The sequence below is a fragment of the Polypterus senegalus genome, chromosome 1 (assembly GCF_016835505.1).
Source record: "Polypterus senegalus isolate Bchr_013 chromosome 1, ASM1683550v1, whole genome shotgun sequence".
NCBI lineage: Eukaryota > Metazoa > Chordata > Cladistia > Polypteriformes > Polypteridae > Polypterus > Polypterus senegalus.
In genome coordinates, this window is record NC_053154.1 from 26,955,843 (window position 1) to 26,983,654 (window position 27,812).

Here is a 27,812-nt window from a genome sequence, read left to right on the forward strand (position 1 = left end):
GGCATCATGTCACAATATCTCCAATTGGTTTCATGAACATGACAATGAGTTCAGAGTTCATCAGTGGCCTTCCCACTCTGAATCCAACAGAACACTTTTGGGACGTCATAGAGCGGGAAATCTGCAACTTTAATGTGTAGCTGAATTGAGGATGTTCAGAGAGCAAAAGGAATCTCTACCTAGTGTTATTAAAATTATGCTAAGAATTTGCTGAGTAAGTGTAATTTATTCAAGTATATTATACATTTTAATAAAGTCGCTTCAACATGAATTGGTTATGTTATTTTAGTATTATGCCATTGTTTCCAGGTATCTGTTCTGATTTATGTTAATCTTACAGAATTCAGACTTTGCTGTGCATCGTTCTTTTTGTCCAATTTTAACAGTTTGTGAAAACTCTTCCAGTTTTTCATTCAAAACCACAAATAGCTATGATTCAAAATCTTGACTTAAGATGTCCACAACTGAACCACCTGAGCAATACTTAGTGTTCCTTGAGAATATACCAGCCTTCCTGTCACAAAGGCCAGACCCAGCCAACATGCACAGAGTGGCCACATGTGGGCAGACTATGGGCAGTCTGGGCTTGGAAAACCCAATTAAATACCACACTGGCCCAATATAGGGGGCTTCTGCAAGGGGACTTTTAACTAAGATCCCTAGTGGCCCAAAATTGGTTAATGGCTGTCAGTACAAGTTCAGGAAGTACCTCATTGGCTCAGTGATGATTTGGTAATGCTTGGCCAATGTCATCACTACCCCATAGCTTCTTACCTTTTAATGCTGTCACAAAATAAGTAATGCTGTGAATTTATATTGTTGTATTTATGTTGTATGTATTATAATGTTACATTATTGATAATGTTTTCATGTTCAAAGTTGTAATGCCTTAGACATAACGTGATAGTTAAAAAACAACTAAAAACTAAACAGTAGTGCAGTGGTAGCCTCACTGTAAAGGAACTGTGGGTCATCTCTCAAGTCCTCCCTGTGTGCAGTTTGAATGTTCTCCTCATGTCTACATAGATTCCCTCCAGGTGCTCGGGTTTCCTCCCACAATCTAAAAACATACAGATTAGGTGAATAAACTGGCCTCACTGTGTGGTCGTGCTCACTCTGTAATAGATAGTGCCCTGGCTGGGCTTGTTCCTGCCCTGCTCCCTATGCTTTCTGGGTTAGGCTACAGCTCCCCCCGTGACTCTGGTCAGAATTAAAGAAGTTAGAAAATGACCTGACACAAAAAAAAGTTGAATTATAGGAGTACTGCCTCTCAATAAGGAGATAAGGGTTCACATCCTATCATCCTAACAGTTTGCATGTTGTCTCCGTATCCGTGTGGGTCCTCTGAGCACGACTGTGAACACCCACAGTCCAAAGACATGGAGGTTAGGTGAATTGCTGATACTAAATTGGTCCCTGATATGTGTATGTTTTTGTGTTTGCCCTGTAATAGGCTGATGCCTTGTCCAGTGGTCGTTCCTGCCTGCACCTCGGTCTAGCTGGTATAGGCTCCAGATGTCCCACAATCCTACCCTAGAAAAGCATGTATAGAAAATGGATGGATGGACCAGTAAGGTGTAAACTTTTTTATGGTTCATAACTAAATTAATAGCTCGTCTGTTTGCCAACACAGGGCTAGTGTTTTGCAGCCAGTTATGCCCTGACGTGTTTTTGACTGCCCACAATGACCCAATGTCACAGTTTGCTGGGGAGTTTCTTAATCCCAGTCATCAGGACCCACTCTCATGCACTCTTTAGTGTTCCTTGCCCAAACACACTGGATTTAATTCTTGATCTCAGTACTCATGTATCGGGGTAGGTAATACCCAGTCTCCCACCTTTACTCAAGCACCTTCAAATTGATGACTGTTTAATCCCACTTCAAAACAAATCACAGTACAATCACATCACTTCCTTCTGATTAGGTTGTGTTTCCTTTTGACTTGAGGCAAAATAATCACATTTTAAATTCCAGCATTAACAAAGGCTTATTCCTTCTTCAAAACAGAACTATGAATCAATCGATCCATTTCTGAAGACACAATAAATTTGTGTTAGTGTTGTGGGGACTGGAGTCCCAGAAGCACTGGGTACAAAGCAGAAATCAACTCTCTCCATATGATGAATTGCTGTCTATGCAAACTGAGATAAGATAGATGGGGAAGGATAATGATGAAACACAATCTTTGCCAGCTCATATTTTGTTGCCCTACACTGGAGGAAGACTTTGTGAAAGAACATCTGCATCGGTTCCATCCCATTGCTCAAAGCTTCCTTCAGTCCACCTCAGGTCCTTTACAGTCCCCTCAATAATTCTTGAATGTCCAAGCCAGTCACCTGATATATATCCAATATGCAGGCCTTCTATAAGCTGATGAGAAATGTTAAGGGGACAAGCCTCCAAAACAAGTAGGATCTGAAGATGGCTGCATCTGAGGCTTGGCAGAGCATCACCAGAGAAGATCCTGAGCACTTGGTGATGTCCATGAATCACAGGCTTCAAACAGTCATTGCATGAAAGGAATATGTGACAAAGTGCTACAATTGCTTTATTAGACCTGAAATGGGAAACCATGTAGAAAAAGTGTTGATATTTCTGTATGGTGTGAGCGAAGTGTACACAAATACCCTCAGATGAAAGTCTGCATTGTGCACTTTAATCATGTCTGATTTGTTTGGTTCACAATTTCGAACTGTAGAGCAGGGTAAATCAAGGAAAAGTGTGTCTTTATTCCAAACATTATGACCGGCACTGTATAAGCTGAATTACCACCAGAGATTCTTCTGTTATTGAGGGCTGATGATCTGTGCATTTGCTTTGTGTCTAATTAAACTCTTTGATCTCTTAATTTACAAACCTTAAATATTGCATATTAAACAAAATTAACTGTGCCGACTGACACATGTTAACTGATGTTCTGCTCACCTGCAGGTCTGAGACATGGAGGAATGGTCTGCCTCTCGGCGAAGTCGGGCCAGCTTTGCTCCTCCTTCCATCTGTAGGCAAGTAATCCTCTCATCTACCAATACGGTTTTCATTAGCTTCTGGTGATCATCAACACAAGAGGCGACTGTCTGCAAAAAAAGGAACATTGGTCTAAAGATTTCTCTTTTTACACTCCATTATTTAAGAGTAATGTGCAAATATGTAGCATACAAGAAAATAAGCCAAGAGACAAGAAACGTCATCTGTCATTATGATGAAAACACACACCTAGGAATCCTACAAATAAGAATATGAAAGTCCAACAGTACACTAAAATAGGGTCCTTATAGTTACATTAAATTCAAAATGATTATAGCAATGCAAAAAATGTTTTAAATCTGTACCACTTGAGTCTTTGGGAATCTAAATAGGAATAAACTCTTGATAGTCAGAAAGAAGAACTTTTTTCTGTAAGGCTCATGGTATAGCACAGTAAGAGATGATGTTTTTACTAAGATTCTCAAGTCAACATATAAAAGGTAATACAGCAAATAAGTCAAAAGACCATTTAATGGTATTATTGTTTTTTCTGTTTCTTTAGGAAGAACAGCCATATGTAAACTTTGCAACAGTTAGTAAATTGCACTAACATGTGTGACGAATCACAAAACTATTATCATTAACTACCACATAACTGGTATCGCTTTGTCTGTCAGTGTGCATTACGCTCATGTCTGTAACACTCCCTTATAGTTTTTACTTTCTCAAATGGAAGATGTGACAGAAAGTGAAAATTGAAAAGATCATCTCAGAAGTCCAAAGCTCAGGTAATAAAACAGCTCAGAAGAACAGCGTTGTTATATAACATTGAACTGCAGAGAATCTAATTTGGGATATGTTGCGCTAATCAATGCAGAAGACTCTTTAATGTCAAATTGACCTGTGGAAAGTGACCTAAATATACAACATGATGCTGCCAGTGCAATGCTTCTCGATGGGTATGGTGTTTTGTGGATAATGTGCAGTGTTAAGCTTACATCAAACATACCGTTTAGTCTGATGTCCAGAATATCTCAATTTTGGTCTTATCAGACCTTAGACTCTTCCTCCAGTTGACATCACAGTCACTCATGTGCCTTCTGTTGAGTTATCACTCTTTTTTGTTTTTTAACAGTGGCTTTCTCTTTGCCAATCTCTTATAAAGCACAAAGGGAACAGCTGTTGCCTGTACTACAATTGTCACCCACTGTAGCTTGTAACTCCTTCCGAGTTTTTAGATGCCTCTTTGTCATCTTCCTCTTGCATTCTCACTCAGTGTTTACGGATGGCATACTCTGGCAGACTTACAGCTATGCTATTACTCTTTCCATTTCTTAATGATTGGTTTAAATGAATATTCAGTGAATTCAAGATTTTCTTGTCTCCATCTTGTGACTTTTCATGGAGTGTGCTTGGTGTGTTCTTTTGTCTTCATTGTGTAGGTTAGTCCACCATACTCACTCACCACATTCAGGCCCATTTAAACTAACCATCAAGTAAAACCCCAGACAGGCGATCTCCATTGAATTAACCGAGGGACTTCTAAAACCGGTGGGCAACACAAGCAATGGAGGGATGTCAAATAAAAGGGGATGAACACTTATACATTCAATTATTTTGTGTTTTTAATTAAGTTAGACTATTTAGCTGAGATCTGTGTTCACTCTGACATGAAAGAGTCTTTTTCTGTGGATAAATGTCAATTAAGTCAAATTAAATCCACTGAGGTTAAATGCTGTGGAACAAAAAATGTAAAAACTAAGGTGGTGAATATTTTTTATAGACATTATACACTAAGTGGTCATATTATTAGGTACATCTGGTTAGTAACACAAATTACTTGCTCTTTCAAGCAGCTAATCAAGGGGTCTCTATCACAATATATTATAGTATGCATACTTCATCAAAACTTATAATTGTTATTCCTTGACCAATCTTTAGAATTAACTGATTTTGACTGTGATTTGATTATGGTGTCAGACGTGGTTGTTTGAGCATTTTGGAAAACAGCTGATAACCTGACATTTTCATCTAGTAGAGTCTATAGCAAATGAAGCCACACTTGATCAAGCAATAAAGAAAAGACCAAGGAAGACATAAATGGCTGAACTTACCTTGGTGGAGTCAGGCAACTGATGTTTTTCAAGGAAATCCAATGCCTCTCCTAGGAGAGACAAAGCCCTCTGACAGGAAAGCGAGAATTCTTCTAATCGCTTGGGAGGGAAAGTCAAAAAATAAGTTAAAATGAATCAGTTTATATTTATTATTGAATCTTTTAAAGTGTAGTTCTTTGGTTTTTAGATTTTTTTAATAAGTTATATCGGCTTTATGTCTTGTAAAAGAAAAACATGCATTTCCATGCACTGTTAAACTGATTGACTTTGTCAACTTTTGCTGTTTGTTGCAGTCCTCGGATGATTAGGTACTGTCCCAGGATTTCATTCAGTTAAATTTAAAGAAAGAAAGAAAGAAAGAAAGAAAGAAAGAAAGAAAGAAAAAGAAAGAAAGAAAGAAAGAACAATTCAGCTCTAAAGATCTCCCCATTATTGACTGTTCTAGCTGGCCGCTGACTTCATTGACCTCTAAACACGTCAGACTGGTCCAGAAAAGAAAGACTCTTTTCTTTGGGCTCATACTGTACTGGAGAAGAATGCTCTGCCAAACAGTCACTTTTTTAGGTGGTGAGTGGCATTCTTCATGCTGTATACTTGCCTTTAAAATAACATTGGGTGTATACAGGAAAGGTGGTGTAATTACTAATTATGGACTAAAGCAAATATAAACATTCATAATTAGCATGAGGTCAGCACATAGTAAAAATGAAATATTCAAATGGCACTTACCAGTTGAAAAGAGATCCAGTCACTGTGACAGTGAACAGAGGCACCACCCAGGCTAATAGGAAGCTGTGTAGAATCCACATGTGTTTGCAGTGCTGATAATCCCCTCACCACCACCAACTGCAGGAGAAAGAATAGCAATTGAAATATTAAGTACACATAATTCTACACAAACAGGATATCTGCATCCATCTGTTTCAATCCTCCATATCAAGTTCCTGCACTCCCACACACATACACACACACACAATGGGCCAGTTTATTGTATCATTATAATTTAGGATGTTTTTCGGATGAAAATGGGGGTACCCAAAGTAAAACACACACAGACAAAAGGAGAGTGAATGAATGCTTGACAGTTTCTCTTGATAATTAATTTATGTTTGATTTCTTAGTTGTTTGTTCTGTAAAGCAGAAGGTGCTGTAAAGGTTATACACAGTACAAAACATCCACACATCCATTATCAAATCAACTCAGTCCAGTTCTGATTACGTTAAAAGGAAAAACCACGAAGGTACACTAGAACTAAATCATGTACCCACAATCACTCAATGAGGGGGAAAATTACATTTTCCAGTTAACATAATATGCAACTCTTTGGGATGTAGGAGAAAAATCAATTGCCCAGAGAATGGGAGAAGGTGGAAGAAGGTGCAGTGACCAGGCCACATCTGTAACCATCATATCATTTTATATACACTCACACACACACGTGTGTGTGTATATATATGTATATATATATATATATATATATATATATATATATATATATATATATATATATATATATATATATATATATATATTTATATACACATACATATAGATTATATATTATTTTATATATGGATTTATGTGGGTGTTTTTTATGTTACATAGAAATAAATTGATATATTTCATATTTTTCTATATTGACAGTAAAAGGTTTTTGACCTCCAACATTTCCCAAGGTTGTGTTGAAAATTAAGTAGTTCAAGTCCAGCGGTAAGTCCAGCAGTAAGATAAGCGGTAAACTGAGAGAGCTAAATAAAAATTAGGTTTCCAAAATAAACCAATACCAATATAAAAGGTGTCAAAGAACAATAAATGGGCTAACAACTTGCAGCTTTCCTGCAGCAATGGAAGTTAATTAAGCATGGAAGTTCATGGAAACAATTCCTACAACTTTTGTTGATTACTTATAAACACTCTATTTGTATAAAAGCAGTGCTGGAACAAACTGTTGCTACATCCTCTGAAGCTTTATTTAGACCACCTTTCACTGTATACTGTTACCATAATAGCAGGGGAAAAGGCAATTAGTAAAGGAAGAAGGACAGGCCATTGTAAACCTTAAAAGTGGACGTCTTTATTTTAGAGAAATTGCAAAGAAATCCAAGGTGTCAATGAGTACAGTTTCCTACATCATCAAAAAAAAGGAACTTGGGAACTGGAGGAAACTTGGACAGGAACAGGAACAGCAGACATCATATATATATACAGTGTATATAGTGCCTCCAGAAAGTATTCACAGCACATCACTTTTTCCAAATTTTGTTATGTTACAGCCTTATTCTAAAATGGAATAAATTAATTTTTTTCCTCAGAATTCTATACACAACACCCCATAATGACAACATGAAAAAAGTTTACTTGAGAGTTTTGCAAATGTATTAAAAATTTAAAAATTGAGAAAGCACATGTACATAAGTATTCACAGCCTTTGCCATGAAGCTCAAAATTGAGGTCAGGTGCATCCTGTTTCCCCTGATCATCCTTAAGATGTTTCTGCAGCTTCATTCGAGTCCACCTGTGGTAAATTCGGTTGATTGGACATGATTTGGAAAGGCACACACCTGTCTATATAAGGTCCCACAGTTGACAGTTCATGTCAGAGCACAAACCAAGCATGAAGTCAAAGGAATTGTCTGTAGACACCTGAGACAGGATTGTCTCGAGGCACAAATCTGGGGAAGGTTACAGAAAAATTTCTGCTGCTTTGAAGGTCCCAATGAGCACAGTGGCCTCCATCATCCGTAAATGGAAGAAGTTCATAAACCACCAGGGCTCAAATCAACTCCAGGCCTTTTATCTGCTTAATTGATAATGACATAACTACGGAATTGCCCACACCTGCCCATGAAATAGCCTTTGAGTCAATTGTCCACTTACTTTTGAGCCCCTCAAATAAAGGGATTGTGTTTAAAAAATGCTTTTGTTGCCTCACATTTTTATCTAATCTTCATCCCACTGAATTAAAGCTGAAAGTCTGCACTTCAACTGCATCTGAGTTGTTTCATTTAAAATTCATTGTGGTAATGTACAGAACCAAAATAAGAAAAAAGTTGCCTCTGTCCTAATACTTATGGACCTAACTGAGATATATATATATATATATATATATATATATATATATATATATATATAAGGTCCATTATGAAATCTATGATACCAAAGAGTGCTTAACCTTTTTACTGACAGAATTCACCAAAGACAGTTTTCCAAGAATACTTATGTTGTGGAGCAAGTGATTATTTTTAGAATAAAATTATAAAGTTCCCTTCAATGTAAGAGACATTAATATCATGACAGGGCTTATATGCACACATACACATACTCTCTCTCTCTATATATATAATATATATACTGTATATGCCTGGAGGGACTGGAAAGGGACAATAATAGCTTAATAGCTTCTGGGTCATGAGAGAGCAACTGCCCTGGACTAGTAAAGGACCATGGGAAAAAGTGCCTCAAGCTTCATCGGACCTGGAGAATTGTCACTTCCGCCACACCAGGCAAGATGGTGGATGAACCTGCCATGGACGCCAGGAGTGCTTCCGGAGCAAAGGGCAGCACTTCCGCCAACACCATGAAGTGCTGCCGGAAGACCGTTTCCAGCCACCTGGAATGCATCTGGGCGGGAATAAAAGGCGCCGCCTCCTAACAGTCAACGAGCCAGAGTCGGGAGTGGGAGTAGGACGAAGCTCCCATGAGGAGAATAGAGGCGGCGAAGGACTGAGAGGAAGAGAAGGTTTATTCTGGGGATTATTGCTAAGTGCTTCGTGTGTTGTTTCGGGACTGGATCCTATGTTGATTTGGGGAAAAAATAAAAGTGTGTGTTTATAAAGATGTGGTCTCCGACTGGTAGTGTCCAGGCAAATATCACTATATATATATATATATATATATATATATATATATATATATATATATATATATATATATATATATACATATATATAAATACACTGTTTATATACATATTGTCACTTCCGTGCACTTGGGAGGCAGCATATGGGTTCTCATAATGGTAATTACTTGCCGAACCAGCATCTATCACTTTGTTCCATGCTTTCTTTCATCCTGCTTCTGCAGAATGGAAGATTAATGGCCGGTCCATTGGTGATGTCACTTTCATTGTTCTCTCTCCTGGATATGTCCCTTCCTGCCTGGATTCCATATGACTGGAGGTTCTGTCATTTTAAATCAGTTTTGAACTGAACTTATGTCTGAAAATACGTCATTGTCACCTTTGTAAAAAGGATTGTTTTGCTTTTACTTATTTCCTGTGTTTGCTTCTTTTGAAACAATTTATATATGTAATATAATTTTCTAAGATGCTTATTCCAGGGTCATGGGTGGTGTTGAAGAATATATCTCATCTAGCATAGGCTGTAAATGTAGGAACAAATCCTGGCCAGGAAGCCACTCCATCATGGAAGTGAAAACACACACACAAACCCCCACACACCAAAGAGACACCAGGGCCAATTTACAGTTGCCAATACATCAAACCTGCATGTTTTTGGACAGTTTGAGGAAACCTGAGTACACAGAGGAAACACACACAGGGAGAACCTGGGATGCATACCCGGGTCCTTTCAGTAGGTAGTAGCGCTACCACTGCCTACTGTGTCACCATGCTGCATGAGTAGCTGGTAAGATACCTGTAGGGGTGAGATGTTCTCCACACTGATGGTTGAATCATGATCGAGTACCAACAGGACTCTGTAAATTGCAGATGGTGACTTCTCCTAAATAGTAAAAGCAGGCAGGTGAGGAGCAGAATCTACAATCCATTATATACAATATATGTGAAACATAGGATGAACTTTTTAAATTACATATATAAAAATGTAACATCCATGTTTAACTCTGTTTGCATGTAATGTAATATGTACAAAATTATTAGAGGTATTTCTGATCTTACCATTCTTTTGTAAAGTGCCAGCATTTTATATCATATGACAAGTTATGAACAGACTTTATTTCTATTAGTTTTAATTTATGTGAATGAAAGTTTACAAAGGAAAAAAAAATGATCATCATCAATGTTGCAGTTTCGATTAGAGAGGTTTAATTCCACTTGAATCCTTGAACCATTGTCCTAGCAGTCCTTCAGTAAGCTCAGCTCTCACGTTGCCCTATACATCTTGTTTTTTTGTAGGAACTGAACTCAAAAGCTGAGTTGTGTTGATTGGCAAATTTCACCAAAGCATGTTTTGCAGAGCATTTGCTGGGTTTGCCGAGTTCTTCCCTGAAAATTAATTGTGCAGCTGGCTTACACAAAAATTTTCCCAGCTCTCCATGATGCTTTGAAAGACCAGAATGACATTACACAGCTGTAGCAGTCAATGTTAGACTAAGATGTCCAATCTGCAATACCTGCCCGATTTAGGTTGTGCATACATAGTCCTTTTGTGTATATGAACTGTAGACATACTCCACCATAGCAATGAATGCATGGATTATTTATTCCTTAAACATGTATGTGTGATGTCACTACTTAAACGGTACTCAAGGTAGATTTGCACCTTGTATGGCTGAGTGGCTGAGGTTGGGAGCATGTGCTGAAAGCATGTTGTTGTACCCACCACTCGACGAACCAACTGGATTGGGACCCAAGTGCAGCGGGTGACACCTCAGCTCCACATTGACCAGTGTGAGGTTTTTTAAGGTGGCAGGAGTGTCAATCTTGCCACCAACGCCTAAGTTTTCCTTCTAAGTTTGAGGACCTACTTGCAGGGCTGGATGCAGATTAACATCATACCTTGTATGCCTTAAAGAAAAAAGTACAGTGTTTTCATCTGAGGAATATATTAACTGACAATAACTGGAAGTACATAAAAATACTCTGTTGTTCAGCATAGACTCATTGCATGTTGTGTCTTTACTGCTGGATTAAGCATGTTGTGCCCCTCGGTATGTATCACAGTTTGGGTAGTGACAGGAACTGACCACCGCCACACTTCTGCGTATATAATGCTGATTTCTTACCTCACAGGCTCTATTGGTGTTGGTTAGTCAAATTGAAAGAAACTCAGAAGAAGCAGAGAGACATAAAGGACTCAGAATATAATTTAACTCAAGTGAGCATGGTGACACTGTGGTTAGTATTGGTGCCTCACAGCTCAGGTATGATTTTGGGCCACATTAATCAGTCTAGCATATTTAGAAAATGCTTCCTTAGCCCTTAGGGACACTTAAAATAATAAGCCACCACTAGAATCCTCTTAAAGTTAGTTTGGTTTCTCTTTCCCTATTGATTTTAATGCATTTCTCTGAGTTCAACAAACTTCCGGAACCTTTCTACATTTTTGCGAAACTCGCAGCAAAGCAAATTCAGCAGTGTTGGCTCATCACTAGTAAAGATCTAATGACTGTCAGTGGGAGACTATGAAGTTTAGATAAATTGACTCTAATCTCAGTATTGTAGGGTAAACTTGTTTATGTATTTTATTAAGGGGAAATAATAAGACATAGTATGTATATATTCAATTTTTCACTTTAGATTATTTTTGTATAGCTCTCTTCAAAGATTGCAGGCACAGCACATATAGTTGCTAAGGATATATACATTAGATTAAAACTGACCACAAATAACTTAAATTATTCAGACTGCAGACATATGTTTTCATTTTAATTGATATGTTAGGTATGAGCTGTAGTATTTATATTTCTGCTGTGTTGAAGAATCTTAACATGTCAAATCAATAACACTTTACCTTAAAATCACTTGATTATTATTAGTAATTAATTTAAGTAAATTCTATTTTTCTGTAAATGGCAAGTAATGTTAAATTTCAAAAGCTTACCTGGAAAGCCTGAAGTGGAGACAAAATATCCATCGAGAAGAGGGTGCGACGAGAGTCTAACAAAATAGTGAGTTCAGATTCTTTGGATGACACCCTGTGTATAAATCACAGTACATGCTATTAATGCATAAAGAAGAGAGTGGGTGGTAGCTGGTGCAAAGTCAGTGGAATGGCTAACTGAGTCAAAGCTAATGTATGAATTAAGATGCTGTAAAGAGCTACAAAGAAGGAGCCTGAGTCTTGAACAGTCACCTGGTGAGTGAATGGAAACACGCCAGTGCTCGTGCCACTTCCTCTGTGGAGTACTGCCAGCTTGGATTCTTCATCTCAATCAAAACAAGATTGTGGCCTTCCTTGTCATGAGTACCTGGTAAATTTAGTTAAAGAAATTTACTTTCAGTAAAAGCAGTGGACCGAAAGAAAACATCCTAAATCTTAATTCTCTCAAAACTATTAATACAAGCAAATAATGGAATTCTTAACAAACATAAACACATATTAGTGCATTTGTAATTGAGACATTAAAAACAATATTTTTATATATAAATATATATATTTATATATATATATATATATATATATGTGTGTGTGGCTGACACAATGTAATACATCATATGTCCTTTGTATCACAGGCTTACCAACTGTCATTGAAACTGCAAACAACTTGACGGTAAGTACTGTATAAGCCAAACCCACAAAATGGTGAAAGACATGTAAAATAAAATAGTTTTACAATAATTTTATGGAATATTGTTAAAATAAAAATGCACATTTGAAACCAAATAATAGATGTCAAAATCAAAATCAGAATTCAGTTTATTGGCCAGGTATACGATTGTGTACTAGGAATTTGCCTTGATAGCAATGATGTAACATACTGTACAAGGACAAGACAGAATACCAAAAATAAATATCCATCCATTTTCCAACCTGCTGAATCCGAACACAGGGTCACGGGGGTCTGCTGGAGCCAATCCCAGCCAACACAGAGCACAAAGCAGGAACCAATCCTGGGCAGGGTGCCAACCCATCGTGGGACACACACAAACACACACTAGGGACAATTTAGAATCGCCAATCCACCTAACCTGCATGTCTTTGGACTGTGGGAGGAAACCCACGCAGACAGCGGGAGAACATGCAAACTCCACACAGGGAGAACCCGGGAAGCGAACCCAGGTCTCCTAACTGCGAGGCAGCAGCGCTACCACTGCGCCACCGTGCCACCCAAAAATAAATATAAGATGATAAAATATATAATGATAAAATATAATGTAGCATACAAGGGCCAAGGTACTGATTAGAAGCTCAGACCTGATTACTAAGAATAACTGCATGTGGAAATAAAACTGTTCAGGTGACGCGTTGTTTTAGTTTTCTCTGCATGAAGACATTTGCTGGAGGGAGGTCTTTGGAACAGGGGATGGCCTGGGTGGGTCCAGACTGAACAAAAATCCAATCAAGAAAGACCAAAATTTTGATAGAAATGTTAGCTTTTCAGTTCAAAAAAATTACATCAAGAATTTCATCATTTTGTCTTTTTCTTTTATTTGTTGCTGTTCTAAGGAATTTCACCCATAATATTTTGTGTTGTACTGATGCAGGCTGTTTGGGCACATAATGCCACAGCAGCCTTCATAAAAAGATTAAGTCATTGACCTTTTAGCATGTGCGCTTTATTTTTCCAATATTGTAACATTTCCTATAGAAATGTTTTAAAAGGCATCAGGATTTTTGCTTCAATTTCACAACTAGGTAGTTTGTTCCAGATTTATCGATTTCTTGCAGTTTTTCTTCTTTTATTGTCTTTAGAATGAACAATACTCTAATTTAGCCTAAAATGTTTCAAAATAATAATCCTGTTAGGGTGGTGCAGTGGTCAGTGTTGCTGCCGCACAGATTCAGTTTGGTGGTTTTCAAATCAATGCCCAGTCACTGCCAGTGACGAGTTTAAACATATTCCCCATGTCAGCGTTTGTTTTCCTCCTATATCCCCAAAAAACATTTCAACATTAAAACATTTCTTTTTTTTTTAATTCAGCCCAACAAATCCTAGTCACCTAATTCACCCAAAACAACATCAAGTCAAGATTTTCAAGGTCTCTGAAATATAACTTTCTGCCACAATACCTGGAAATTTATCCAATGCATCTATGGTATGTTGTGTGAATAAAATCTTGGTATTGTTTTTTTGAATTTTCCATTAAGAAGTTTCTTTCTGTGCCCTGGGTTTTTGTTAGTTAAATACTTATTAAAAAATGTTATACTGTACATCCTCAAATTGATTAAAACAATCTGAGTTTAGTAAAAATGTTGCCAAGGCTTGGCAGACTTATTTTAGAATATGATATGATATTAACAAACTCATACCAAATTTGAAAGAAGCTCTGCAAAGTTAAATGCAAAGAAATTTTGATTGTATCTAGTTTTAGGTAAAGATAATATATTCCCATTGAGTTATGAAAGGTGCATGATGATTCTTCCAGCTGAGAAAGATTAGCTGATGTTATAACAATGTAGTGTAGAAAATAGAAAGTTTATCGCTAGTGTCTCTAACCCCAGAAAAACTAAAAACACTGCTGTAAGAGCAATGGCCATAACTCCAGGGTTAGCTGATAAAAGAAAATATCTGGAGATGAAAAGATTTTAGTTCAGGAAATTCAGAAAACAAATACCCTAGAAAGGATGAGAGCTACATGCATTGAACTTTTGTTGTTTCTTTATTTACAGTATATGAAACTATTGACATGAATATGAATGAAGGATTATTTTTAACCAAAGTTATTTTTTTCTGGGTGTATATCTGGGTTTGCTAAATGTGCTATCATATGCAAAAAGTAATTTCAGAAAAACAGAAAACCTTTGAAAATTTGCTGAGATGTGAAATAGTCATAGTCGCACTTCCCTGGACTTCCTCTAAATGCTGCTATGTCTTTTTTGTAATATACAGAGGAAAACTGTACACAGTACTCCAGGTGAGACCTCACAAGTCAGTCAGTCAGTCATTGTCCAACCTGCTATATCCTAACATAGGGTCATGGGGATCTGCTGAAGCCAATCTCAGCCAACACAGGGCGCAAGGCAGGAACAAATCTCTGGGCAGGGCGCCAGCCCACCACAAACCTCATAAGTGCATTATATAATGTAAGAATAATCTCTCTTGACTCTACTCAACACATCATTATATATAAACCAGCATCCTCATAGCTTTCTTAATGGCTTCTTTACATTGTCTGGGAGATGACAGTGAAGAGTTCACTACAATTACTACTTCCTTCATATAGGATGTAAAGTCAAATTTCAAACATACCTTTTTATATTCAAATTTAATATATTTTATTTCCCACGTGTGATACCTTACCTTTACTTATATTAAATGTTACCTGCCGTAAATCTAACCAAGACCTTATACTGTCCAGATCCCTCTGTAACGATTAAGCTAATTCTACACCTAGTTTGGTATCACCTGCAAACTTTACCAGATTATTAATTATATTCTTGTTCAGGTTGTTTGTGAGTATTAAAAGGAGAAGTCGTCCCAGCAATGATCCTTACTACTTTTAACATCATGTAATTCTATTATGGAAATAGTCAGGATGTTGCCTAAAAAATACCTTGAAGTGAATTAAGCTCACCCGTAGTGGGGCCAATTTAGAGATGCTATATAACTTAGAATAATGTCAGGAGGTGAGAGTAAGAAACCTCATGAAGACACAAGTAGAAAATGCAGACCTCAAGAGGCCACTATAACTTGTACTTAATACTTGTAATAATAACATAACACATTGTACCATTCTAAATCATGCTTATTTCAAATGAGTCAATGCCGGCAGCTGAAACACAAGGCAGGAATCAATCGCGTCTGCTTACCCAAAATAATAATGTATGTTAAATGCAGTGTATATATGAGATATGATTTTATGTAAATGCATAATACTATACTTTTTTATCACCACTGTGAAGTTTGCAAATGAAACAGTAGTGGTAGGTTTGATCTCAAATGAAAATGAAGGCAAGTCTGCCTTCCTCGACGAGGTGGTGGCACTGTCTCAGTAGTGTCAGTCTTAATGTCTCCTACACCAAGGAGATGATTGTGAAATTCAGGTAGAAGCAGCAGAAGAACTACAAAACACTTCCTATCTTTTCTTCCCGGAGGAGAGAGTCAACAGCCATAGGTATCTTGGTGTGCATATTTCAGGCGACCTGACATGGACTCATCACACCTTCACTCAGGTGCAAAAAGCAAAAGAGCTCTTGTATCACCTCAGGCAATGAAGGAAATTCAAAATCTTCTCTGTCATACACAAGCATTCTTCAGCGCTACTGTAGGGTCTGTGCTTACTGGGTGCATTACTGCCTGGTTTGCCAACTGCTGCTCCTAGGAGTGCAAAGCCCTGCAAAGACTGATTCAATATGTTGAAGGGATCATTGAGACAGCACTGCCAAGCCTGCTGAACTTCTACCCTGATCTGTAGAGATCAAGAGAAAAAGCAGATATATTTCACCAAAGCCATAAACTTCTCCAGTGACTGCATTCAGGCAAACACCTCGAGAACCATATTGCCAGGCCTGGGAGGCTGACGAGAATTTTTTTTTTCTCCCCTTAGCAAAAACGATTTAGTTTATACATTACATATATCATCATATTTTGATTTATGCTCAGTGACACCAATATTTCACTGCCACTGTGTTGTACAATTGTGTGTGTGTGACAAACTCTTAAATCTTGAATTAATAATATTTGTAATAAATGTGTACAAGTATTACCAAGACTAAACCAAACCCCAGCTTCTTAGTCTCAATCTAACTCAGCTAATCAGTCAAAATGGCCAAATGGCTAATGCACTGGACATTAAACCTGACAGATTTTGACTTTAACTCTGACTCTATGTCTCTGCTCCAGTTGTACAATGTATACAATAATCCACCCATCTATTATCCAGCCCACTATATCCTAACTACAGGGTCATGGGGGTCTGCTGGAGCCAATCCCAGCCAACACAGGGAGCAAGGCAGGAAACAAACCCCGGGCACGGCGCACACACACACACCCATACACACTAGGGATAATTTAGAATCACCAATGCACCTAACCAACATTTCTTTGGACTGTGGGAGGAGGAAACCGTAGTACCCAGAGGAAACCCACACAGACACGGGGAGAACATGCAAACAAAGTGAACACGGGTCTCCTAACTGCGAGGCAGCAGCACTACCACTGGGCCACTGTGCCGCCCATGTATAGAATAATTTAAGATTTTAAACTCATCCTTTAAATGGCGATAGACAGACAACTAAAAAGATAACAATTTTGCAGTTGTAAAAACAGATAAAGGTGTACTGACTTATTGTCATTTATTCCACCTACCTGGTAGTGTCAGCAGCCCGGACAGCAGAAGCTCAGGATTCAAGTCACGGAGTAGAGGTGGACTGGAGCACGAATCATCAGCAATTTGCTCAACCTTTGGTTGTTCCTCTTCTCCTTCCAGGCTGTGAGTATGGTGCTCCCCCGTGGGTGGATCTGGTTCATTATTGGACCTGAGTGTCATTTCGCAGTTTTCAGATGGAGTAACATCCTGGTGTGATGAATCTTGCTGCAAATCTAGTAACATACAGAAATAAATAATCAGTTATCGCATTTCCCTGACATTCAGCACACAAGAAATCTGCCTTATTTTGGTAATGTACCTGCCAGATTTCAAGATTTTCAGTACTTTTTAGTAGGGGTCTGGGATGAATGAAAGTACCAAGGCACTGTGAAGTGTACATGAACAGGTTATATATCATTGGCAGGCAAAAGTCTGGCCTCTCTAATTTCCTTCAAACTAAGCCTATCAAATTCAACCCCAGGAGCTGCAGCTGCAATGCATTAGCCTCACCTCAGCACTGTATAGTAGAGGATACAGTGGCTGATTTACTTCAAAAGCACAGAAGGTAGAAGAAAAATAAAAAAAGGAAGTGCAGTAACTAGAAGTCATTGAGCTACTGTATAGGAAATAAATACTCTCAGACTTCAAGGAACTCCATTTTACACTGGTATGAAGAAAGTTAGATGGAGTTCTATGTAGTGTTATCATGTATTTAATTCTGTTATTGATAACTGGTGTGTTACAATTCTAATTTATATGAAACATATTATTACAATATTTACCTTACAGTATTTTTCGCAGCAGTAACAGAGACATAATGTCGCTTAACACTAAAGAGGATATATATGAATCACTTCGAATGTTCACTCTTCTGTACCCTGCTACTGTCAACATTCATGTTTTGTATGATAGGCACTGAGTGGTGGTGCAGTAAAAGTGTGCAGTGAAAAACTAAGAGTAGGACAAAGACTTCAAGTGAGGACACCAATTCCATGTGAGAGTACAATTTCATGTTAAGACAGGGTTTATAATATAAGATTGTTTTATTTTAAATTTTATTCATTTACAAAGATGTCCACTGCAAGAGAAGACTTAAAATACTCAAACACGCAATTCTATAAGCAAAAAGGGGAAAAAATCAATCCAGCCAGAAATACAATCACTCCTATACAGTATGTCACATAAAGAGATGCCCCTGAAGTTGGCTTCAAACATTAAGTGAAGAACAAAACATTGTAGGCCTGGTCGAGGACTTTGTTATGGTTATGGACAGGCCCGAGGAGAGAGGGGTGCAGCCGGTACATCGCTCTGGGGTCTATGAAGCTCAAGGGGGCCCATGAAGCCCAAAGCGTCCCATAATTTTTATTATAATTTGAACATTTATTTAATTAATTCATTTAATTTTTATTGTATTTTGCAAGTCGGTTTAGTTTCAAAATTAAAAAGGCACGTGGGTCACACGGCACTTAGCAGCGGTCAACAGTTTACGACGTAAGAGACATTCATGAAGGCTTCCCTGGGAGAGAAGTCACGTGGTCTACAAGGGTATTCCCCTCTTGGTGGGAAGTGATGAGGAGTAGGGGGTTCCGGGTGCAGTGAGAAAAAAGTCATCAGCCAGCAAACAAGTACGTCACATAGTCGCCGCGTTCTGAGACACTGCGAATTCGGGAAAGCGGACTAAGTGAACTGACAGATCTCCGTAACAGCTGGAAAAGTATGTGGAGTGAAGCTAAGCATGTTGCTTCTAATTTACACATAGAAATTTAACTATATGGAAGTCGTGGTGACGCAAAACGCAAAAGGAGGTTCCATGATGAAAATGCCAATTTGTCACAACAACATGAAACAGATGACTCCTCTGAAGAAGTGTATTTCAGAAAGTCTGTTTTCTATGTAATGTTGGATAATGTTATTGGTGGACTCACAGTTCGAACATTTCTGAGAAGTTCAGCTTCCTCTGGAAGTACCTAACAATTCCTGTAGATGAGCTGAAAGAAAAATCAAAATCACTGGCAGATGAATATCCTGCTGATATCAGTGAAGATCTTGTAATGGAGATGAGGCATCTGCCAGCTGTTCATCGATTAAATGTTGGAGAGAACCAACTGAGCCCATTGGAGCTGCTGAATTGCTTGAAAAAGTACAAACTGGAAGAACTCTTTTCAAATATATGCGTCGGTCTGCGTATTCTGTTGACAATTCCTGCCACTGTCACCTCTGCAGGGCGCTCATTCAGCAAGCTAAAGCTGGTAAAAAAATTTCTAAGATCCACTATGTCACAAGTGCAACTAGTAAATTTGGCAAGACTCAGTATTGTTAATTAGTACGGTTAATTAACTGGTTATGGAACTATTAATTTTTGACCTATTTCAATGAAAATGCCACTCATACATATATAAATACATACAATGTTGTGCATGAACTAGTTCAAAAGAGTGCATTCATTGAACAAGCTAATTTTTCTAAAAACAGTGAACTAAACGTAACATATTTGCAAGTAAAGAACTTTAACGTGAGTGAGTTCAATTTTATATGACATTCTGGATCTGGTCAAGGTCCAGATTAAACATTTTGCCTTACCCTGTAATGTAGGGGAGGAGTTAAATTCAAATGATATTCGGATAAGCACAAATAGTGGATTTTTACGAATATTTATTTCATACAAATTTTTTGCCATTTATGTTTATTCAGATAAAATAACGTAAAATTAAAAAGGCACTGTCTGTGTCTGCCTGCTTGTGGTTAAGCTGCACCCCCGCTGACATGAGCATGTGGTGAAACTCCGCTTTTGCTTTTATGAAAATGTTGTACTTCATGAGGCACCTTTTTTTTCCCCCTGTTGCACATGCAATATTTGACGCAAATTTTCACCGGCAGCATAACAGGTTAGTTCATGTACACGCTGGTTCCACACTCACCATTAGTGTCACGTGGTTGGTAATTTATATGTATACTTGCATCTGTTTCATTTCTTTTTTGACCAGGAGAATATTAGCATATATGGGTATACGTGTTTGTTGCTGGGTATAACTCAATAAAATGTATTTAAATAAAAAAGTTGTCATAATTATTGTATTTTATTCAAGAACACTGTAATAGCTTAAAACAGTGGATCCCAAACTTGGTCCTGGGGACCCTCTGTGGCTGCAGGTTTTTGTTCCAACCAGATTCACAATCGGTGATAATAATTTTTTACTCTTCTTTTATTTTGCATTCAGAAAAACACAACAGTAATGTTTTTACATTTATAAGATATTTAGAAATATTTCTATTTTTTTTCTAAAGCTATAAAGACACAGACAGGCAGACATCGTTTTATCACCCAACACACGTTTATTTACAGTTACTATATACAAGTGAACACAGCACACAACCCACTTTCACCCCTAACTCCAGGGGCCTCATGTATAACGCCGTGCGTAGAACTCGCACTATAACATGGCATAAGCACAAAAGCCGAAATGTGTTTACGCACAGAAAAATCCAGATGCAGGAATCTGTGCGTACTTCAACTTCCACGTTCTTCCGCTACATAAATCCCGATCAGCGTGAAAACTAACGCTCGTGCACGCGCATTATGTAACGCCCCAAATCCTCCCAGAATTACGCCTATTTGAATATGCAAATCAATATAAATCGCCCTTAAGCGCAGCCTTCTGTGAAAAGACAATGGGAAAAGCACGGGGGAAAATATAAGAATTTCAGCGAATACCAAGTGGAGGCAAATGAAAAACATACTATTTGTTCAAATAAACCGTGGTATAATCAACAAAAGGAAGTTGATCGAGTGACATAGCGTGTTGGAGAAACTTGAAAGCTCACATTCACAAAATCACACAGTGCCGGAAATAAAAAAGAAGTCACATATCAAAGTCACCGTGAAAAGCCGAGTTGTAAGCCCACTGTCTGAGTGTCATATGAAAGCTTATTAGGGTACAGAGAAAAAAGGCACACATTGAGGAAAAAGCACGAAATGTCAACTTCAATCTCGACATTTGAAATTGAAATATCTTCGTAGTACCTGTTTAATTATTCTATCCTTAACGACACTCCCAGTGAAGAGTATAGATTATTTAAATGAAGTTAAAATTTTATCTGTATAATTTAATAAACATATTTTGCTGAATTTCACCTTATAAATGATATCGTTTCTGTTTCTGAACCGCAGGTCCGTACAGAAAAGACTTTAAAACATTTTGCAGTGGCTGAGAAAGCGTGTCCTTGAAGCTGTATACCGATAATTCCCTTTCCGATCAGCTGCTGCTGTGATTCACGCTCAGATACAGTGATATAAATACTCAGATTGGTGCAGTGAGAGAAATATTGAAAAAGATGATCCGCTGTGGCAACTCCTAACAAGAGGAGCTGAAAGAAGAAGAAGAAGAAGAAGTGAGAGTAACAACGCTAAAGCAGTTATGGTATTTGGAATACTATGGCTGTTCCCTCTACCATTATATTGTTACAAGTTAATTACAATCAGATGCATTACACTAATAAACAATATGCGGTTAGTTTCGGTGTATTTATAAAGCCGCGTCTGGAAAATAAGGTGTAACCACACAGGAACAGTAGCACTGCTTTGACGCTGGGTGCCGCCAGTCTGCAAAACTGAGCGGAGAACTTGCGTACGACAAGGCATGAGGTACCGTGGAAAAGTGTGTGGATTTACGCCAAGTGTAGGTTTCATACATCGCGATTTGAACGTGGAAAAGTTCTTACGCAACGTTTCTGTGCGTACGCACCGTTTATACATGAGGCCCCAGGCCTCTCAACCAATGCCTTCCTCTCTGGTCTGCCTCCACTCCTCTCCTCCTGAGCTCAATCTTTCTTCCTCCCAACTCCAGCCATCGAATGGAGGGAGGCGGCTCCTTTTATGCTCACCCAGGCGTGCTCCAGGTGCCTCCCGATAACCTGCCGCCTGCCCTCCCAGGTGTGGCGGAAGTGCCAGCTGTGCAACCAGAAGCACTCCGGGTGTCCCTGGTCTTCTTCCCCCAGCACTCCCTAAGCTCTGTTGCCGTTTTCTCCAAAGCCACCAGGGCAGTCGTCCTCCTTCTCGTCGTCCCGGCTGGGTACCACCACCAGCCGCTTGCCACAATGCTTAACTCTCTTTTGTTGTTTTCATATTATTTTCCCCTTTTCCTGTGTAGCTTGCTCCCTTCATTTAACCGTAATAGTGACATTCAACAACCAGCATAGCAGACACCTGGGATGATGAATGTTGCATCGACTTCAGTGTCAGACCCGCTTATTAGCAAATAATCAATTAAATAATCAGAATACCTGGAAAAGCAGAATTAAAATTAGGTTGAAAATACTGTTAATGACTTAAAAAAACTACATATTCCCCATATAACTGCTTATTAGCTATTGCTTAGTTATTACCTTGATTGTAATTTCTTAGATTGTGTTTTGGAGTCTACATTTACTCCAAAACACAGAAACTGGTAAATAATGACTCACTTAATTAGGCTAAGAGTCCAATGAAAAACGCAAGTTGGTTGGAACAAAAACCTGCAGCCACAGTGGGTCCCCAGGACCGTGTTTGGGAACCACTGGCTTAATATAAGGCAAGCAAAATTGAAAAAAGTAAACTCATTGGCTATTTATTCTCACTCCTTGAAAAATACAAAATGAACTGAACGTAAACTAGTTCAAACATTGAAATGGTGAACTATGAACATGAATTTATTCATTTTAATCTGTGTGTACTGAACTTTGAGCTCGTTCTTGTGAGGTGTGAACTTCCAAAACACTGGATACATACATACATACATACATGCCATATATTTTATACATAATCATTTCCTGAATTTTGATGTTGAGCTGTAGCTAAACAAAATGTTAATGGAAGTTCTGTTTTATTTATATGAAAGTATTAACATGTTATTTGACTATGAATGAAGGATTTTATTTTAACTAAAAAAAAAGTATTTTTTGTGTGTGTATATCTCGGGGATCAATACATGTAATAAATATGTCTGGGAGTTTATTTATTTATTTTAAATTGTATTAATTTCCTAAGATATGCATTGCAAGAGAAGTGTTATAATATTCAAACACCTAATTCTATAAGCAAAAGAGTAAACAAAATTCAGTCTAGTCAGTAATACAATCCATCCTCCATGTCATAGAAAGACCTAAGATTTGTGCATCTTAAACCACATAAAAAGCACCCAAAACAGAAAGCTAACTAGTCATTAAAAATATATATATTTCCTCAAATTGATTAAAACAGTATGAGTTTAACAGAAATGTTGCCAGGGCTTGGCAGACATTGTCACAGGTGAGGGGACGCTGGCGCACGCAAGTTGCTGCCGCTCCTCCCTGTTAACAACACTTTTCGCAAAATTCGCCTTTATTCTACACTTTCTCACGCTTGTTTTATTTCTTTTACTGTACGTATAGTTCGTGGATACAGCCGACCTGAATTGCATGGATTTGGCTTAATATTTACAGATTTTATGGACTCTACTTTGACTGGGAACAGCTGAGTCTGTGGATCGCGGGACGAGACCTACGAACATTTCTTTGTACCTGGCGATCTATGACCTCGGGATAATCTTTCTCCGTGATTATATTCGCTATGCTGATCTGCTCCCGATTCATTTTACAGTACTGTACGACTGGGATCTGATCTGATGCTCATATTAACCTGGCTTATGGCTCCGGGGCGATCACGCATGAAATTACCAAGCGTTACTGTTTGTGCCTGTGTATTGGAACCTGCAAATCCTGCTACCTCCTCCTGCTATGCTTTCTGCTGCTTTGCTATCGCCGTTCATCTCATCTAATCCAAATGGTTCCGCTATGCTGTGCTGCTTCTCCACTGCTTTTCAGATAAGTATTGCCAAGTATCATGCTAAAATACTCTCATGACAAACTCCTTCTTATTAAACAGTTTGTCCAGAGCAAATGGTCTGATTGGAACATCCTAAAAGACGCCGGTATTTTACAGCGCCCGAAATATATACATCGCGGGTCAGGTCGCCGCCACCGCCGGGGTGCGAATGAAAAGACAACCGGCAGCATTTGCTCAGGAATAAGCATTCCTTCTCATGGCTCTGGAAATACAAGTGTCAGTGTGCCAAATTTACATTCTGTGGAAATAAACCCTGATCACAGCTCTGTGCAAAACATGCCTCATTGACTAACATTGCTCTGTTTAACTCAAGATCTCTTAATGGCAAAGCATTGGTGCTGTCAGAACTCATCACTGACACCAAACTTGATATACTGTGTTTAACGGAGACTTGGCAAAACCAAACGAATTGACGTCTCTCACGGAGGCGACTCCACCTGGTTTCACTTTCCATACAGAACCTCGCAGCTCTAGACAAGGAGGCGGGCTAGCGGTAATTATCAGAGCAGACTTAAATATCAAACGAATCCCAATTGACTGTCCACTGTCTTTTGAGTGCCTGGCTCTTAAACTAATAACGGAAACAGGTCCTGTCTCACTCATTGTTCTTTATCGTCCCCCAAAATACAATGCATCCTTCTTATCTGATCTGATTGAACTTTTAACCCACCTAAGCTCTTACTCTCAGAGAATTATCCTTCTTGGTGATTTCAACATCCATATTGACATTACTACATCTAAACTGAGAAATGAATTCCTATCCTTACTGGACTGTTTTGACTTGACACAACATGTTGATTTTCCCACCCACTCTGGTGGTCATATATTGGATCTGATCTGCACTTCTGGACTATCTGTTGCCAATATTTACAGCACTGATTTGGGACTCTCTGACCATAAAGCAGTATTTTTTACTGTCTCACTGCCTTTACCTCCTCTTACCTGTAAACGACAAATTTCTTACAGAAACCTTAAAAATATCTGTCCCTCTATCCTTTCTGGATCCATTTCTGATCTTTTACTGTCTGCACCTATTCCGTCAACACTAGATAGTCTTGTTGACCACTATAACTCAGCCCTTCATTCAGCATTAGATAAAACAGCTCCTTTAAAACATAAGGAGGTTTCCTTTAAACGTTCAGCTCCTTGGTATAACTCAGAATTGCGATCTATGAAAGCAGCTGGCGACGCCTTGAGAGAATGTCACGTAAGACTGGCCTCACGTGCACATCCAGGCTTTCTCTGACCACCAAAGAGCTTACAGAGAAGCACTAACTGCTGCTAAGAACACCCACTATGGCAGAATAATAGAAAGTGGCCACGATAACCCAAGGGTTTTGTTTTCTGTAGTTAATAAACTACTCGAACCTGCATCTGGCCCAACTACCTCTTCTACTGAAGTCTGTGAGGATTTCCTCCACTTTTCCGTAACAAAATTAAAGATCTAAATAATTCAACTAACATAAATACATCATCTGTTTATATCTCTCCCTGTTTTCCCACTCCATCCAGCTCCTTCTCTAAGTTCTCACCAGTCACATCTGCTTTGTTAATGACCTGCTTTGTAAGATGAGGCCAACTACTTGTGTACTGACCCCATCCCCAGCACACTACTTAAATCCTGCCTTCATGCCATAATCCCGACTGTTACAACAATAATAAACTCATCCCTTGACACTGGCTCTGTGCGCTCACTTTTAAAATCGCTTCTGTAACCCCAATGTTAAAAAGTCTGGTCTTGATGCTGACAATCTTAACAATTTCCGCCTATTTCCCACTTACCTTTCCTGTCAAAAGCTCTTGAGCGTGTTGTAGCTTCCCAGCTCACCAATTACTTAACGTCTAATAATTTGATGGAACCCTTTCAGTCTGGTTTCAGGGTGCAGCACAGCTGTGAAACTGCTCTGCTACGGGTAACCAATGATTTGCTTATGGCAGCAGACTCTGGACAAACCAGCATATTAATTCTGTTAGACCTCAGTGCAGCATTTGACACTGTCAGACATGACATTCTACTGTCCAGAATGGAGAACATGCTGGGTATCTCTGGCACTGCCCTCCAGTGGTTCAAGTCCTATCTGACTGATAGGCAAGAGTTTGTTAGTCTTGGCAACAGCAGATCCAGCTCGCGCCAGTCACACAAGGAGTTCCTCAGGGCTCTGTCCTGGCCCTCTTCTCTTCTGTATTTATATGCTCCCCTTGGCCATATTATTCGTAGCTATGGACTGGGCTATCATTTTATGCAGATGATACTCAACGCTACTTCAATGTTAAAAGTGGAACTTCATCAGAGCTTTCTCAGCTCACAACCTGCCTTAGTGAAATTAAAACCTGGATGGAGCAGAACTCTTTAAAATTAAACTGCAACAAAACTGAACTCCTGCAAATTGGGACTAAAATGCAACTTAATAAAATGAGCTCCTTCCCAGTCCATCTTGGTGGTGATCTCATCAGACCTGCCTCTACTGCAAAGAATCTTGGTGTCATTTTTGATTCCTCCCTTTCTTACTCCACCACATAAATCACATTAAGAAACTTTCTTACTTTCACCTCCGTAACATATCCGTGTTCGCTCCTTCCTTTCCTTTTCTAATGCTGAGAAACTTGTCCATGCTTTTATCACATCCGCATAGATTATTGTAACTCGCTGCTGGCAGGTGCCCCTTCTAATCTTATATCACAGCTCCAGCTTATTCAAAACTCAGCTGCAAGAGTCCTTACTCGAACCAGCAGCAGCGAGCACATCACACCCATCCTGCTCCGTCTTCACTGGCTCCCTGTGTCTTACAGAATCGAATATAAAATCCTACTAATAACCTACAAAGCCTTAAATAACCTCGCCAAACTACATCAGTGACCTTCTCCATCACTATGTGCCTGCCCGTCCACTAAGGTCCTCTGATTCTGGCAATCTTGTTGTGCCCCACACTAATCTACACTCCATGGGTGACAGGGCCTTCAGCTGTATAGCCCAGACTCTGGAATGACCTACCGAAATTAATCAGGTCAGCTGACTCCATGAATTCTTTTAAAAACAACTTAAAACTCATCTGTTCAGGAAGGCTTTTAGCTCTACTTGACTTCATTCCCTTCTCTCAGTTTACCTCTCTGTCAAGATGCTCATGTAACCTGTGTGTGTGTGTGTGCTAGACCATCAATTCTGTTGTCTGTTAGGCTTTCTCTGAATTTACTGTCTTAATCTTCTTATTTATTAATTTGCTTTGTACTATGCTATATACTGTATACCCTGCCGTTCTTTCTTATATTCTGTAAGTGCCTTGAGCATGGGAAAGGCGCTATATAAATAAAATGTATTATTATTATTATTAGAATAATATGGTGTTAATTAATTCATGCCAAATTTGAAAGAAGCTCTGCAAAGTTAATGTAAAGAACTTTTTGCATTTTTCCAGTTTAGGTAAAGTAAGATATTATCTTACCAATGAGTTATGAAGGGTGACTGATGATTGTTCCAGCAGAGAAAGATTAGTGGACGTGTTAACAATGTAGTATAGAAACTGTCAATGAGTTTATTGCTAGTGACTCTAATCCCTGAAAAACTAAAAACACTGCCATAAGAGAAATGACCATACATCCAGCATTATCTGATACATGAGAAAAATATTTTTGCATGAAAAAATTTTAGTTCAGGAAATTCCCAGAAAACATGCCCTAGTGAGGCCAGAGCTACATGCCAATTT

The 27,812-nt window shown here is 38.6% G+C and overlaps 1 protein-coding gene across 3 annotated transcripts in view; it reads right to left on the reverse strand.

Moving 5' to 3' along the window:
* LOC120523575 (rho guanine nucleotide exchange factor 40-like) overlaps window positions 1-27,812 on the reverse strand; it is a 237,034-nt gene that overhangs the window by 101,851 nt on the left and 107,371 nt on the right. For all 3 annotated transcript variants that reach the window (XM_039745001.1, XM_039744994.1, XM_039744987.1), the window contains exons 5-11: window positions 17,252-17,485; window positions 12,136-12,250; window positions 11,884-11,977; window positions 9,736-9,822; window positions 5,809-5,925; window positions 5,080-5,178; window positions 2,927-3,075 (exon numbers count right to left, since the gene is read on the reverse strand). In XM_039745001.1, coding sequence (XP_039600935.1) covers window positions 2,927-3,075; window positions 5,080-5,178; window positions 5,809-5,925; window positions 9,736-9,822; window positions 11,884-11,977; window positions 12,136-12,250; window positions 17,252-17,485 — 895 coding nt within the window. The remainder of the gene's footprint in view (window positions 1-2,926; window positions 3,076-5,079; window positions 5,179-5,808; window positions 5,926-9,735; window positions 9,823-11,883; window positions 11,978-12,135; window positions 12,251-17,251; window positions 17,486-27,812) is intronic.